The sequence below is a fragment of the Myxine glutinosa genome, chromosome 8, assembly GCF_964187855.1.
Source record: "Myxine glutinosa chromosome 8, kmMyxGlut1.1, whole genome shotgun sequence".
Lineage (NCBI taxonomy): Eukaryota > Metazoa > Chordata > Myxini > Myxiniformes > Myxinidae > Myxine > Myxine glutinosa.
In genome coordinates, this window is record NC_136268.1 from 123,915,449 (window position 1) to 123,930,030 (window position 14,582).

At 43.6% G+C, this 14,582-nt stretch overlaps 1 protein-coding gene across 1 annotated transcript in view; it reads right to left on the reverse strand.

Moving 5' to 3' along the window:
- The window catches only part of LOC137433184 (CUB and sushi domain-containing protein 3-like), a 1,533,363-nt gene that overhangs the window by 451,972 nt on the left and 1,066,809 nt on the right, over window positions 1-14,582 (reverse strand). The window contains exon 37 of the mRNA XM_078783994.1: window positions 6,602-6,697. Within this exon, the coding sequence (XP_078640120.1) occupies window positions 6,602-6,697 (96 nt within the window). The remainder of the gene's footprint in view (window positions 1-6,601; window positions 6,698-14,582) is intronic.

Below are 14,582 nucleotides of genomic sequence, written 5' to 3' on the forward strand. Positions count from 1 at the left end.
TCTCCGCATGTAAACATTTTCACGGGTTCATCATTCACCTTTTTTCCATTTACCACAGTGAAAACATTCGCTGGTTTGATAAATATATCAATACAAATGCGATTTGAGTTTCCACCTGAATGACGCAGATTTCTCTCAATCCTAAGGTGGGTGGGAGGTTTCATAAATTTCTCAATACAATTATGATATTGAACTTCCACTCCGACAAAGCCGCTCTCTCTCCACATGTAAACACATTCACGGGTTCTGCATTAGCAGTTTCGCCATTTACTGCATGTGGAAACATATGCTCGCTTGGTAAACCATCGTTATTGTTATCAACTTCATCATCAACATTGCAGGTACATTTGTTTTTACACGGTACTACTTGATTACTACTCAAACAGTTTTGGGGAGAGCACTACCAAATTTTCTGTGAAGATTTTGGGGTCCCTGCACATGTCCAAATATGGATGAGAGTTTGCATTAAAAATATTCTCAAAACTTTTTTAAAGACTTTTTGCGTTGCATGGGTACTTCACAAATGTGGCATGACTATGGTTCTGATTTGCTTGCTTGGCAGCCAACAATCCCTCAACATTAAGCTTAAGCATTTGGAGTGTTGGACCAAAGGCAACAAAAGTCAAAACATGGTGTGGTGAAAGGACTGCTAATTTTTGCCCATGAGCAGGATTCACATTTCAGTTTGTCCTCGGTTTTCTGGGAAGACCAATAAATTTATTCGAACAAGATGGACTCTGGCGAAGTACTCATAGGAGGTGTGACATGAACACCAGCCGACACATTACCTGTATGATATATTATGTTGAAAAATTTCTTCTAATCAAAAAAGGTGTCTCAACAATGGATGGAGGTCCTCAATGTCAAACAGGAAATCAGAGCTGTCTCCCTTGACATATCACGTGCCTTCGATATGGTCTGGCACCCAGCTCTGCTCACCATACTCTCCTCCTATGGTATCCATGGAAATCTCCATGCATGGCTTGCGGACTTCCTCTCTGGTCGTAGTCAACGTTTGGCCCTGAATGGATTTCTCTCATCTCCCCTTCCTGTTCATGCTGGAGTTCCCCAAGGCAGTGTGCTGGGCCCTGTACTTTTTCTGGTCTTTATCAATGATCTCTCCGACTCTCTGGAAAATCCTATCTATCTCTTTGCTGATGACTCCACTCTCTGCCGCTCCATTCCTCTTCCCGCAGATCGGCAGTCTGCAGCCTCCTCACTCTCTGAAGACCTGGACAAAATCACAGACTGGTCAAACAAGTGGAACATGTCTTTCAATCCTGACAAATCTCACACTCTTACTATGTCTCTCCGAAAAGATCGACTGGACAACCCTCCCATCTACTTTCTCAACAATCCTCTCCAAGAAGTTCTGTCGCTCAAGCTTTTGGGTCTCACTATCTGCCATGATCTTTCTTGGGAAAACCACATTTCCAAGCTGGCCTCCAAAGCCAGTCGCCGACTGGGCATCCTCCGTCGTGTGAAGTCCTTCCTAGGCACACCTGAGCTCCTCACCACATACAAGGCTTTCATCCACAGCTCAATGGAATACTGTTCTCCCCTATGGGCTGGTGCTCCTGCCTCACACCTGGCTCGGCTTCACGCTGTTGAATTCAAAGCTTTCAGAATCATTGGAATCTCCCACGATGAAGCTATCTCTGAGGGCCTTTCACTCACTCACCGCAGGCAGGTAGGTGGTCTTTCTGTCTTCTACCGACTCCTCTCCGGCCTTGCTCCCCCAGCTCTCTCTGTGCTCTGTCCCCCAAATATTCCTACAGGTCGCACAAGATCTGCCAGCCACCCTCTGATGGTTAAACTGCCGAAATCTCGGCTCCCTGCTCACCTTCACTCTTTCATTCCTCTTTTCTCCCGCCTCTGGAACAAACTCCCACACTCACTTCAATCACACTCCTCCCTCCAGGTCTTTAAAACAGCTGTTCTCCACCATCTCTTATCTTCCCCCATTCAAAACCTTGATCTTTTCTACCCCCACTAATTCACCCCAGATCCACCTTGTTTGAAATTCCAACTTCTTTCCTGGAAGTCCTGGCAGTGTCCATATGTTTTATACCTCTCCCACCCCCCCCCTTCCCATGCCTCCCCCCCAAAGCCCTCTCCCTCCCACAGTTCTCTCGATGTCTCCATGTCTCTCGGTCCCTGCTCTCAAATGTTGTGTTTGTGTCCTTCCCCCTCTCTCGCCATCTTGTCTACCGCTCCCGATGTTATTTGTTTTATGTGTCTGTTTGTCTTTCTGTGTGATTAATGTTCGCTCTTCTCACGAGCCTCGATCTTGTATACAAAAAAAAAAAAAAAAAAAAAGGTACCACAAATGTGTTTCTACTGTTGTAGTGGGGCGGCTTAGCCCAAATATTCAAAAGAATTGTGCATTTTGTGATACAAGCACCAAATTTGGCACAAATGTACATTAATATGTTGCGAACATTTTCAGATATTGGGCCACTTGAAATTCCGTAATTTTTTTTTTCAAATTTTTTCAAATTTCGTAATTTCAAATTTTTCGGGTGACACCGTCACAATTTCGGTCTTCGAGGCCGGCCGATAGGCAAAGTGTGACCGGAAGGGACGAGGTTCTCCTGACCACGTGGCCCTCGATCTGGGAAGCGAGAGGCGTTCCATTAGTGGACGCGCCCCTCACGCCCGACTTTTGGGTGGCCCCGGCAGGCCGTTTGTTTTGACGTTCCGTGCCAGGCCCCACACCCCCACCTCTGGGCCGACCGGAAGCTTGTGCTGAGTACATCATACCTGAACAACTCAGTGAGGCAGAACACAGCAGTGCACACCAGGGTGACCCCTTCAGTGCATAAACCAATTAACCTGTCCACTGCAGGGCATATAGAAATGAAGTTATTTTCTGCATATAATAATAATATAAGTTCAGTTCTATATAACAATTTCTGTTATCACCACTACCACTACAACTACCACTACTACAAGCTTTGTCTGGAATTTTGTGGACTAACAGACAAACAGACATACAGACAAGCTGGGATCAAAACATTACCTCCTTCCACCATTGAGTGTAGAGGTAAACATCATGGAAATTATATCATGCCCTAGATTTAATTCATGCTTACCCGTGTATTTGCTTCACTGGTTCACAAGGTCTTTTGCATACATGTAATTCAGACTCTCGTCTTCATTGCTGACCACACAATGTTCGCAACATATTAATGTACATTTGTGCCAAATTTGGTGCTTGTATCACAAAATGCACAATTCTTTTGAATATTTGGGCTAAGCCGCCCCACTATATCGGCCGGCCTCGAAGACCGAAATTGTGACGGTGTCACCCGAAAAATTTGAAATTACGAAATTTGAAAAAATTTGAAAAAAAAAATTACGGAATTTCAAGTGGCCCAATATCTGAAAATGTTCGCAACATATTAATGTACATTTGTGCCAAATTTGGTGCTTGTATCACAAAATGCACAACAGGTTTGCTATGCTGCTACACTATTGTACTTCAAATACGATTTGTGAGCAAAATTTAATTATAAAGATTCATTGAAACCCAAATGACCTCATGACTATAATTGTGTCATTGACAAATCATAGTTATTAAAGAAAGTTTCAAATATTAAGTGGAAAAAGCTGAACTTGTGAAACTAAAGAACATGAAAAAAATAAACTGATAATGACAAAGCATTGCACTGAGTCCATAACAGAACTGCATGGGATATGTGGTGAAACATGTACATCAATGTCACTTATCAAGGTCATGCTTGCAAACAATGAGGGATGTACTTATATATTTTGGCAAGCATCATGTGCAATATATATATATATATACATATATATATATATATACACACACACACACACACACACACACACACACACACACACGATTTGATGTATATCAGTTGGATTTTGGCGATAATGCAGGCTTGTGGTGTTGAATGACGAAGAAGTCTTCCGTACTTAAATCCACACTAAATGCCCAATAAGGACTGATGCTAGATGTGGATTGTATTAGCTGAAGATCTAGACATCGTCAAGCTCTAGCAATTAGTAAATATTTGTTGTTGTTGTGTCACCTCAAACTATGTTTTTAAATAGGCTGGCAGGATGGCCGAGACTTACACACTCTCACCTCTAAGCTGTCTGGACTGGGTTTGAATCTCGACCAAGCTATAAACTTTCATCCTCGTGTTTCACAGTCAGGGTGATTCATCAATGTGTGCGCCTTCCCTTGGATTGACGTTAAACTGGGCGTCCCGTCAGCTGGCATGAGTCGGTGGACATTTAAGATTATATGGTGTCCTTTGGGTGAGCTATTGCTGGCACGATGAACAAATTACAAATTCCTGCCCTGATTTCCTGTCGGAGTAGCGAGAAGTCTGGGATTGTAACCCTAGCCATAGAAACTTATTCGGCAGCATTGATGCTTTGCATTGAGCATGCATGGTACATGCTATGATCTGACATGTCAAGAAATGTTTTAATTAATTATTATCAACATATTTTTAATTTTTTCATTGTGGCATTACACCAGCCCCAGAGCCATTCACCCCAGAGTCCTTGCAGTGTTCATATGTTTTATTCTTCTCCCACCTCCCCCCAAGTCCTCCCGATGTCCCTGCTCTCAAATGTTGTGTTTGTGTCCTTCCCCCTCTTCCCCCTCTCTTTTGTGTCCTTCCTCCTCTCTCCCCATCTTGTCTACCGCTCCCCTCGTTATATGTTTTATGTGTCTGTTTGATTTTTGTGTGATTAATGTTAGCTCTTTCACGAGCCTCGATCTTGTATACAAAAAAAAAAAGAAAAAAAAAAGAACAATCAGAGATTGCACCACGATGTGTTTGTGTGGTGTATTTTGGGTGGTGTTTATTAGCTGCTGTGTTTGTGTGGTTTATTGAGGATGTATATTTTTGTTCAATCCAATATGGCTGCCGAACCACCGATGACGTCGTCAATTTAATACTCCTGTACAATATTTGTGTAGCTCATGTTCAATAAACCTCAAAGTGATCAGATCCAGCGTTCTACTTGTCTAATTATGATATTGTGGCGTACAAGAAAGCCCACTGGCGTGGTGACATCATTCCGCGCACCAAAACACCGCTCGTTGAAGGCTGCGCTCCGGGCCACCCTCCGCGACGGCGGCTGGGTCGACAGGCTCCCCTGGGTCCTGCTGGGCCTCCGGCCAGCGCCCAAGGAGGACCTGCGCGCATCCGCGGCGGAGTTGGTCTTTGGACAACCGCTGCGGGTGCCGGGCGAGTTCCTCCCCGACCCCACGGTACCTTGGTCCGCGGCGCAGGAGCGTTCTGCGCTGCAGGAGACCGCCCGGAGGTTCACCCCGGTGCCGACGGCGCACCACGGGCACCCTCCTACACACGTCGCCCCGGAGCTTTGCACCGCGGAGTACGTCTTCGTCCGGCACGACGCCCACCGGACACCACTACGGCCCCCGTACGACGGGCCTTTCCACGTGCTGGAGACCGGGGTGAAACATTTCACCCTGGACATCGGCGGCACTCCTGACCGGGTCTCCATAGACCGCCTCAAGCCGGCCCACCTCGACGTGGACCACCCACCGCCGGTGGCTCGGCCCCCGCGTTGGGGCCGCCCCCCTGCGGGCGGACCCCCGGCACCGCCCAGCACCGCAGGCACACCGCCCCCCGGTCCGGCACCCATCCCGGGTACAGCCGGGGGCATCCCACCTGGCATCCCTGCACCCCGGACGCCGCCGGTCGCCAGAGGGCGCTTTGGCCGGGTCATCCGTTTGCCCCACAAACTGGCCCTCCAAGTGCGCAGGAATTCTGGGGGGGCGCGTGTAGCGTACACGAAAGCCCACTGGCGTGGTGACATCATTCCACGCACCAAGTGGGCGGCGGCCACGCCCAAGGGGTAGGCGTGGCCTCAGGATATACACCGGGCGCGCAGCCCGGAGCGCGCCAGTGCTACAACGACCTCTTTGGAATAAAGAACTATAAACTTACCGCGTTGTCCGCTTCCTCCTTGGTAGCAAGTCGCGCGCGTAGCGTCGCGCGCGTAGCACCGCGTGCTTCAATATCATAATGACATCATTGATGGCACTGATGACATCATCATTAATATATGTTATTCCCCATCGGGTGTACATGACAATGAGCCATGTTTCAATTTTTCCATGAAGCGGTTTTGGAGATATAGAGGTACAAAGTTTTTCAGTTTTTCCAAGATGGCGCCCATACCACGTGATCTATGACGTCATAATTATTTTTTTAATTACACAGGAGGAGGCGCTCCTATAGTGCAAATTTACTGTCAATTGGAGCAACGGTTCCAGAGAAAAGCATAATCACGTTCTGTGCGGATAAACAACCAGACAGACAGACACACAAACAAACAAACAAATGGACCCAAATGCAATACCCTCTCCTCTGGCGAGGGTAAAAAAAAAACGTTAACAGTTTTTTTGTATTCTTTCAGTCTCCACTGACACTTCTGTAAATCACAGCTCCAGTGGATACATGTGTATAGACATAATATGTGTAGATGGCCGTGGCCAATTATGCAGCATGTCTTCAATGTGGGTGAAAGCAGTTAACAATGCCAGATTTAATATGTGGCCATGCGAGTGGCTAGTGAGGTGGCATACCTTGGTAAATGAGGTGAAAGCCCCGATAGCTACTATTAGCTTGGGATGTAAACCCCAGCATGATGTGGCTGCTGGTGCTTATTGGAAGGTTGTCACCTGCCAGAAAGATGAATGTGAATAAGCTCACTCACATTAATCACGATGACATAATCTGTTTGTAAATCGTGGAGAAAGTTTGTTATCTTGTTAATGGTGGTGAGAGATCAGAATAATAACAGATCATCAATGAATCAATGAGAACGTGCCGGAGGGTGCTTTTTCAGATTTTGAAGGCGCAAGTCAGGTTTAAACTTTTTATACTCTGATAAATATTGTGATGATGACTTTTTTTTAAGCTCTGCAATCTCGCAAATTTCTATCAGATGTTAACACAAAGGAAGAGGAAATACAGGTTGTGCGTAAGACACAATTAGGAGGGTATGAGGCTCATGTCGATGCAACTTTAAGCTGGCTAAGTAAGCCGCATAAAGACCAATATTATGTTTTCCTGTACAGAGTGGCCACAAAAGCCCGATGCATAATAGTGTGTCCTCTGTTACTTATTACTTGCAAAATTGAAGATTTTTCATGGATATTGGTCGGTTGCATTTGTTATTCTGTCTGTCTGTCTATCTGTCTGTCTGTCTGTCTGTCTGTCACCGGCCTGCAGGTCACAATACTAAACCGATCGTCATGAAACTTCACCGAGTTGTAGAGGTCGTCACAATTGAGAAGCCCATTGATTTTGAGGTCATAGGTCATCTGGAGGTCAATTTTCTAAAATCGCCATTTTTAATCCGATGGACTTGAAAATTGACGAGTATTTGTATATCACTAAATTGGAAAACCAACTATTTTTGAGGTCAAAAGGTTGAAGAGCAACTCAGGGTCAAACGTCCAAAATGATCCATTTTCATCTGAAAACCCATCAATTTTCATCCGAATGACTTGAAAATAGAACAGCATTTGCATCATGCCTCATTGAATTAGGAAACCAACTATTTTTGAGGTCATAATGTCAAAGGTCAATTCAAGGTCAAACTTCCAAAATGATCCATTTTCATCTGAAAACCCATCAATTTTCATCCGATTGACTTGAACATTTAACATCATTTGCATAGTGCCTCACTGAATTGGGAAACAAATTATTTTTGAGGTAAAACGATCAATGGTCAACTCTCGGTCAAACTTCTAAAATCATCAATTTTCATCCTATTGACCCAAGCTTTGATCAAGATCGTCAATTTTAACCTTGATAAAATGGGCAATTTGATGGATCAATGGCAACCTTTTTTTTGGGGGGGGGGGGGGTGGATTGTTGGGCTAGCGGCTAGGATGCCAGCTTAGGATCCCAGGATCCTGGGTTCGAATCCCAGTCGATCGCTGAATTAACGCCAGGGGGGTTGACTCAGCCTGTCATCTTTCCGAGGTCGGCTAATTGAGTACCAGTTCACTGGTAATTCCCTGCTTGTCGTAAAAGGCGACAAAAAGGGTTGGCGGCAGGAAGGGCATCCGGCCGTAAAACATTGCTTCAAAAATGGGACCGAAAAACAACAACAACCACGGCCCCCGAAAAAAGGCCAACCCCTGCTTTGCGGGGAAAAATGGCCTCTAAATGTGGTTATTTTATTTTTTATTAGTGCTCTGCATGACGTCTTCTTGTTTGTTTTATTTGTTTTCCAGGTACGGCTTTAGTATGACGGACACCAGTGAGGACACGATAGAAGAGAGACTGATTACTTGTGTTTGGGTTCACGACCGCGCATGAGAAGGAACAAGTTTGAAGAAATAAGGACAAGATTTTTGCAGAGGTTCGATAAGCCAGCTCCTACGCACGACACAATGCGGACACGGGAGAGAAGGTTTTTTCAACAGGGAGTGTCCTTGATCTGACTTGATTTAGAGCAAGGCTCTTCTGCAGCGATTTCGCAACATTAAATCAAGACGAAGCGTATTTTTTTCAGATGAGTGTGCTAGTTACCTCAGCAATCAATCCAGGAATGTTTATTTTTGGTGCAAAAAACAAATCCTCATTTTAATGAGGAAATTGAACATCATCCTCCTCATGTCATGATGTGGGCAGCAATTTCAGAAGATCACTTGATAGGGCCATATTTTTTTCGATACAGGTGTCAATCACACTGCTTATTTGAACATGCTTCAGATGTGGTTTGTTCCACAACTGCGTGAGAGAGGTCTCGAGGGAACAGTTATCCTGCAACAAGATGGTGCACCAGCACATTACGCTCTCGCAGTTAGAGAATATGTCCACTTGGAGACATGAAAGCCCACTTGGAGTTTGCAGAAAAGCACCTTAAGGACTCTCAGACTGTGAGAAACAAGATTCTGTGGGCTTTCATGTGTCTTTCACTGAGGAGAAGCTTCCATCTGGCCAATCTGCCATAAAGCCCAGATCGGTGAAGTGTTGCAGTGATGGTTGTCCTTCTGGAAGTTTCTCCCATCTCCACACAGGATCTCTGGAGCTCAGCCAGAGTGACCATCGGTTATTGGTCACCCCTCTTACCAAGGCCCTTCTCCCCCGATTGCTCAGTTTGGCCAGGCGGCCAGCTCTAGGAAGAGTCCTGGTTGTTCCAAACTTCTTCCTTTTAAGAATTATGGAGGCCACTGTGCTCTTGGGAACCTTCAATGCAGCAGAAATTTTTTTTGTAGGCTTCCCCAGATCTGTGCCTCGACACAATCCTGTCTCTGATCTCTGCAGGCAGTTCCTTCGACCTCATGGCTTGGTTTTTGCTCTGATATGCATTGTCAGCTGTGAGACCTTATATAGACAGGTGTGTGCCTTTCCAAATCATGTCCAATCAATTGAATTTACCACAGGTGGACTCCAATCAAGGTGTAGAAACATCTCAAAGATGATCAAGAGAAATGGGAGGCACCTGAGCTAAATTTCAAGTGTCATAGCAAAGGGTCTGAATACTTATGTAAATGTGATATTTCAGTTTTTTATTTTTAATAAATTTGCAAAACTTTCTAAAATCCTGTTTTCTCTTTGTCATTACGGGGTGTTGAGTGTAGATTGATGAGGGAAAAAATGAATTTAAACGATTTCAGCATAAGGCTGCAACATAACAAAATGTGAAAAAGTGGAGGGGTCTGAATACTTTCTGAATGCACTGTACATTCTAACTAAATTTTAACTGCGTGTATGGGGACTTTGTGGCCACTCTATAGAAAGAACAAGAGGTGGCCATGTTCAATTTAGTTCTTCAGGTGATATTGATGACTGAAAGAGGGACATGAACATGAGATGTCTGCGACAAAGAGAAAAGCACCAGTGAAGAGGATCTTAGAAATTCTACTTTGATGGACACTCCATAGAGAAAATAATTAAATAAAAGCTGGTCAAGAAACAGGTTTCCTTATTGTTTATACAAACAGGTTTTAAATTTATCTTGGTGAATAAAAAGATACTCTCTTCATCAAGCAACAATATACATTTTATACAAATTGCATCCTTACCATTAAATTTCACAACAGTTACATTATATCCTAACTAGCAACAGTACCCGCCCTATGGACGGGGCTTCAATTGGGAAGTCCAAATGAAAAGGTAAAATATCAGACATTGAAGGCTTTTTTATTTTAAACGATTCATATAAACATCCGTTGAATCATATCACACGCAAATCATCAAAATCTAAACAGTACATGGCTAAACAGTTCATGGACGATCACGTACCACGTACGTCTCGCTAGCTCTCATGTTGTCCCGATAATGATCCTTCCGCAGGTTCACCTACGGAAACCTTGTTACGACTTTTACTTCCTCGAGACAGTCAAGTTCGCTCATCTTTTCAGTGCACCGGCACGAGCCGAGAACGGCCTGTGCAGGGGCTGATCCGAGGATCTCATCAAACCGTCCGATCGGTAGTAGCGACGGGCAGTGTGTACAAAGGGCAGGCACTTAATCAACGCGAGCTGATGACTCGCGCTTACTGGGAATTCCTCGTTCATGGGACACTGTCTCAAGCCCCAGTCCCCATCACGGATGGGGCTCAGCGGTTTACCTGAGCCTGACGGCGAAGGGCAAGGTACATGCTGGCCCGTCCAGTGTAGCGCGCGTGCGGCCCCGGACATCGAAGGGCATTAAACGTTCATTAAACATTAAACGTTCATTAAAAGATTACGAAACGAAAAACATTACGAAATTACGTTCACACCATCACGTCAAACACTGCCGTGAACGCATACATCGTCACAACATCGTCACAATGAGAACATCGTCACAATGAGAACATTGTCACAATGAATGTTATGTGAACGCGAATGTTATGCGGGAATCCAAACCTGAGAATGCTGGAGACCTAAGCTGAAATTGGGAAAACTAAATAGCCTATTTTACTCCTGGAGATCCCAGGATTACCTACCCAATATATCTTTGCGATCGGTTCAGCAGTTTTTACGGTACCTTCGAACAGACAGATGGACATTTGGTGAATTATAGTAAGATCGTCACAATGAGAACATCGTCACAATGAACGTTATGCGAACGCGAATGTTATGCGGGAGTCCAAACCTGAGAATGTTGGAGACCAAAGCTGAAATTGGGAAAACTAAATAGTCTATTTTACTCCTGGAGATCCCAGGATTACCTACCCAATATATCTTTGCGATCGGTTCAGCAGTTTTTATGGTACCTTCGAACAGACAGACGGACATTTGGTGAATTATAGTAAGATCGTCACAATGAGAACATCGTCACAATGAACGTTATGCGAACGCGAATGTTATGCGGGAGTCCAAACCTGAGAATGTTGGAGACCAAAACTGAAATTGGGAAAACTAAATAGCCTATTTTACTCCTGGAGATCCCAGGATTACCCACCCAATATATCTTTGCGATCGGTTCAGCAGTTTTTACGGTACCTTCGAACAGACAGATGGACATTTGGTGAATTATAGTAAGATTAAATACAAATATTAATCGTGGTTCACATTGCTGTTCGTTTTCCATTTCCTTTAATTCATTCTCAAACTACTATACATTTCTGTCCAACCTGAACCCACTCACGTCATGTTGTGTAAAACTGTCTGGTTCATCCCATAGAATTACCTTACCCATCGACTTAACTTATCCCTCAACCCTGTCAGGTTTCCACTTATGCAAAAGAAAAGCCGTATGATGGTACTACTCAGCCAAAAATGATATGCATCACACTCACATTAAATAAATAACTCATGTCTAATATTGTCCTGCAATGTTGTCCTTTGGTCTCCAACATACTAATCCAGTCAATTTAATGTGAAAAAGGAGAAACCTCGAACAAAATGCAAAATAAATTATTACCTATGGCACCAGTGGTGGAAGGAGGTTATGTTTTCACCCCTGTTTGTCTGTCTGTCTGTCTGTCTCTCTGTGATCAGGATATCTCAAAAAGTTGTGGATGGATTTGAACCAAACTTGGTGGACAGGTTGGGTGTTTAACAGAGACGAATCCATTGAGAGTTAGGCCCAGAACGATATATAGCACGATATTTCAAAAAGTTGTGGACAAATTCGGATGAAACTTGATGGACAGGTCTGATGTGCGACACGGACGATTTCATTCGATTTTGGTGAATATCTGGATCCAGATAGTACAATTTGTTAAAATTTTACCTGATTCTTTACAATTGAGAAATGGAAACAAAAACTTTATATAGTTGTGGACTATATATAGTCAAAAGGTCGTGGATGGATTATGACAAAACTAGGAGGATGTGTTGGATAGGTGACAAAAACAAGCCGATTCGATTTTGGTTCAGGTCCAGATGCAGATCCGGCCTATCAGTGGGATAGAAAATACAAACTGTTCAGTCTGGCGGAGGTATGCGCTCTACCGAATACCGTTCTAATTTATAGTATAATGAGTAGCTTAAATATTGTTGAATACCATACCAAAAATGTAGACAAATGTACTTGGTGGAACATTTTGAAATTTATCCTTAAATATAGGGAATATGGGATACTTCAGCAAGTCATGAATTTAAATTTCAATAAACTTTATATTTCATGTTAAAGCTATAAGAGGACATCCGCACGTTAGTCATGTAATACATATGAGAAAGCTATTGTGGAATATGATTCGAAAGCAGTTAATTAATTCATGTTTAAGTAACATTGCTATCCCATCTATTTTGTCTGGATAAACGAAGTAAAAAAGACGAATTTCAGCTTCCAGTTATAAGCAGGATCCTAAATCTTAACCATTTCTGACAATAATTCATATTTTCAAGAAGAACAATTTATTTTCATCAGCCAGCACTTCCATGCACTAAAATTCATCTTGGTATCCACGGATCTAAGAAAAATCCCCAAACATTCTTGCTCCTCACATATGATAAGTCAGAGTTCATCAAAAACACAGTCCATATGGAAAATGGGCCGAATTTGCACAGTTAACATCGGTACAGTCTCCGCAGGCAACAGAACATGCCAGGCCATGTCTCTCGCAGGTACACTTACTTTTTAAAAATCTGATTTACAGTTACACCGTATCATTATAAGAAGAGCATCTGTAGCTGGTGGTAGATCTATTGTTTGAGGTTCAAGCTTCCCCTGAATTTGTACCCATTCCCAGTCTTCTGGATCCATGTTGCTAGATATCCCAATTCGCTGTTGAAGATACACACGGGCACTATGATAGCGTACTGTGGCTGCTGTTGGATGGTTTATGTGCACCTGCACAAATCCATGTTGCTAGATATCCCAATTCGCTGTTGAAGATACACACGGGCACTATGATAGCGTACTGTGGCTGCTGTTGGATGGTTTATGTGCACCTGCACAAACTTAATTTACACCTTCAAACAGAAACTTATGCAGAACATCTGAGCCCTCACAAGGCATTCCATGGTATAAACAAATGAGAGCCTCCTCAGCAGCTGATATGATCTCCGCCAATGACACTTCTCAACAGAAAACTTCAGCGTGTTTCCTCAAAAAGGTCACTTTTTACTTTCCTGAGAATCACTCCTTTCCCAATCCCAAACAGGCATGATGTTCTGTCACAACCAGCAACTGCATGCACGAATGGCAGAAGAAAGCACACGTTTGGACTCAAATATTTTTTGTAATTGGAAGATATTCTAAATTTTGGACTTTATGGGAGTCTTCCCTTCTGACTTGAGAAAAGAGATCAAAATATGTTGGCTTTGCATGAGAGCAGAGACAGATGTGTGGCTTCTCCAGTGACAGTAGTTCTACATTTCAAAGCACTGTCAACTGTTGTCTGGGCAATAGGACGTTGTGCATCACCTTCTGCATGAATAGTCGGGCAAGCATTTTCTGAATTTTCCCGCTTAACATGTTGAATCTCCGTTTATTAGTACTGTTAACCAATTAATTGTTCCTTCTTTGACTTGATTAACATAGCTTCAACAAAGTTAACATGAGCACCAACAACACCTCCTGAACACCTTAATAGTGCAATATAATTTGAAGTTGGGCCTGCCTCACATCCATCAAAGAAAATGATTGAACCCGAGTATTTTCTTTAACAGAGTCCACATACATACTGCAAACAGCACTGAATGGTTAATTTATCGGCCACAGGAGTCATTGAAGAAGCGATCCACCTCTGTTACATACAACATTTCTTCCACCAGAGGCAATGTTCTGCAGGGACGAATCTGAGCGAAATGGATTTATGTCCTGTAGGAACCCAAGACGTTGCAGCGTGTCTTTGTTGTCTCGTTTCTGTCTTGCTTCTCTCATGTGCTTGTGTTGGCCACTTGCTACGAAGTAACTTTTTGTGGCCTCTTTCGCAAAGGTGGTTTCACAAATGCGACATAAGATGCCTAAAAGGACTTGGTGACTAATCCGGTGGTGCAAAGGGAATGATGGAGCACATACAGATACAATGACAGATTAATTATTGTTCGTACTGCAAAATAAAAGCTGTATATGAAAAGAGTTTAAGGATGGATGCTTTACTGGGGAAGGGTAAATTGACTTTTAGGCCACCGGAATTGTTGTGTCCAGCAGTGGTAAAGTACAGCA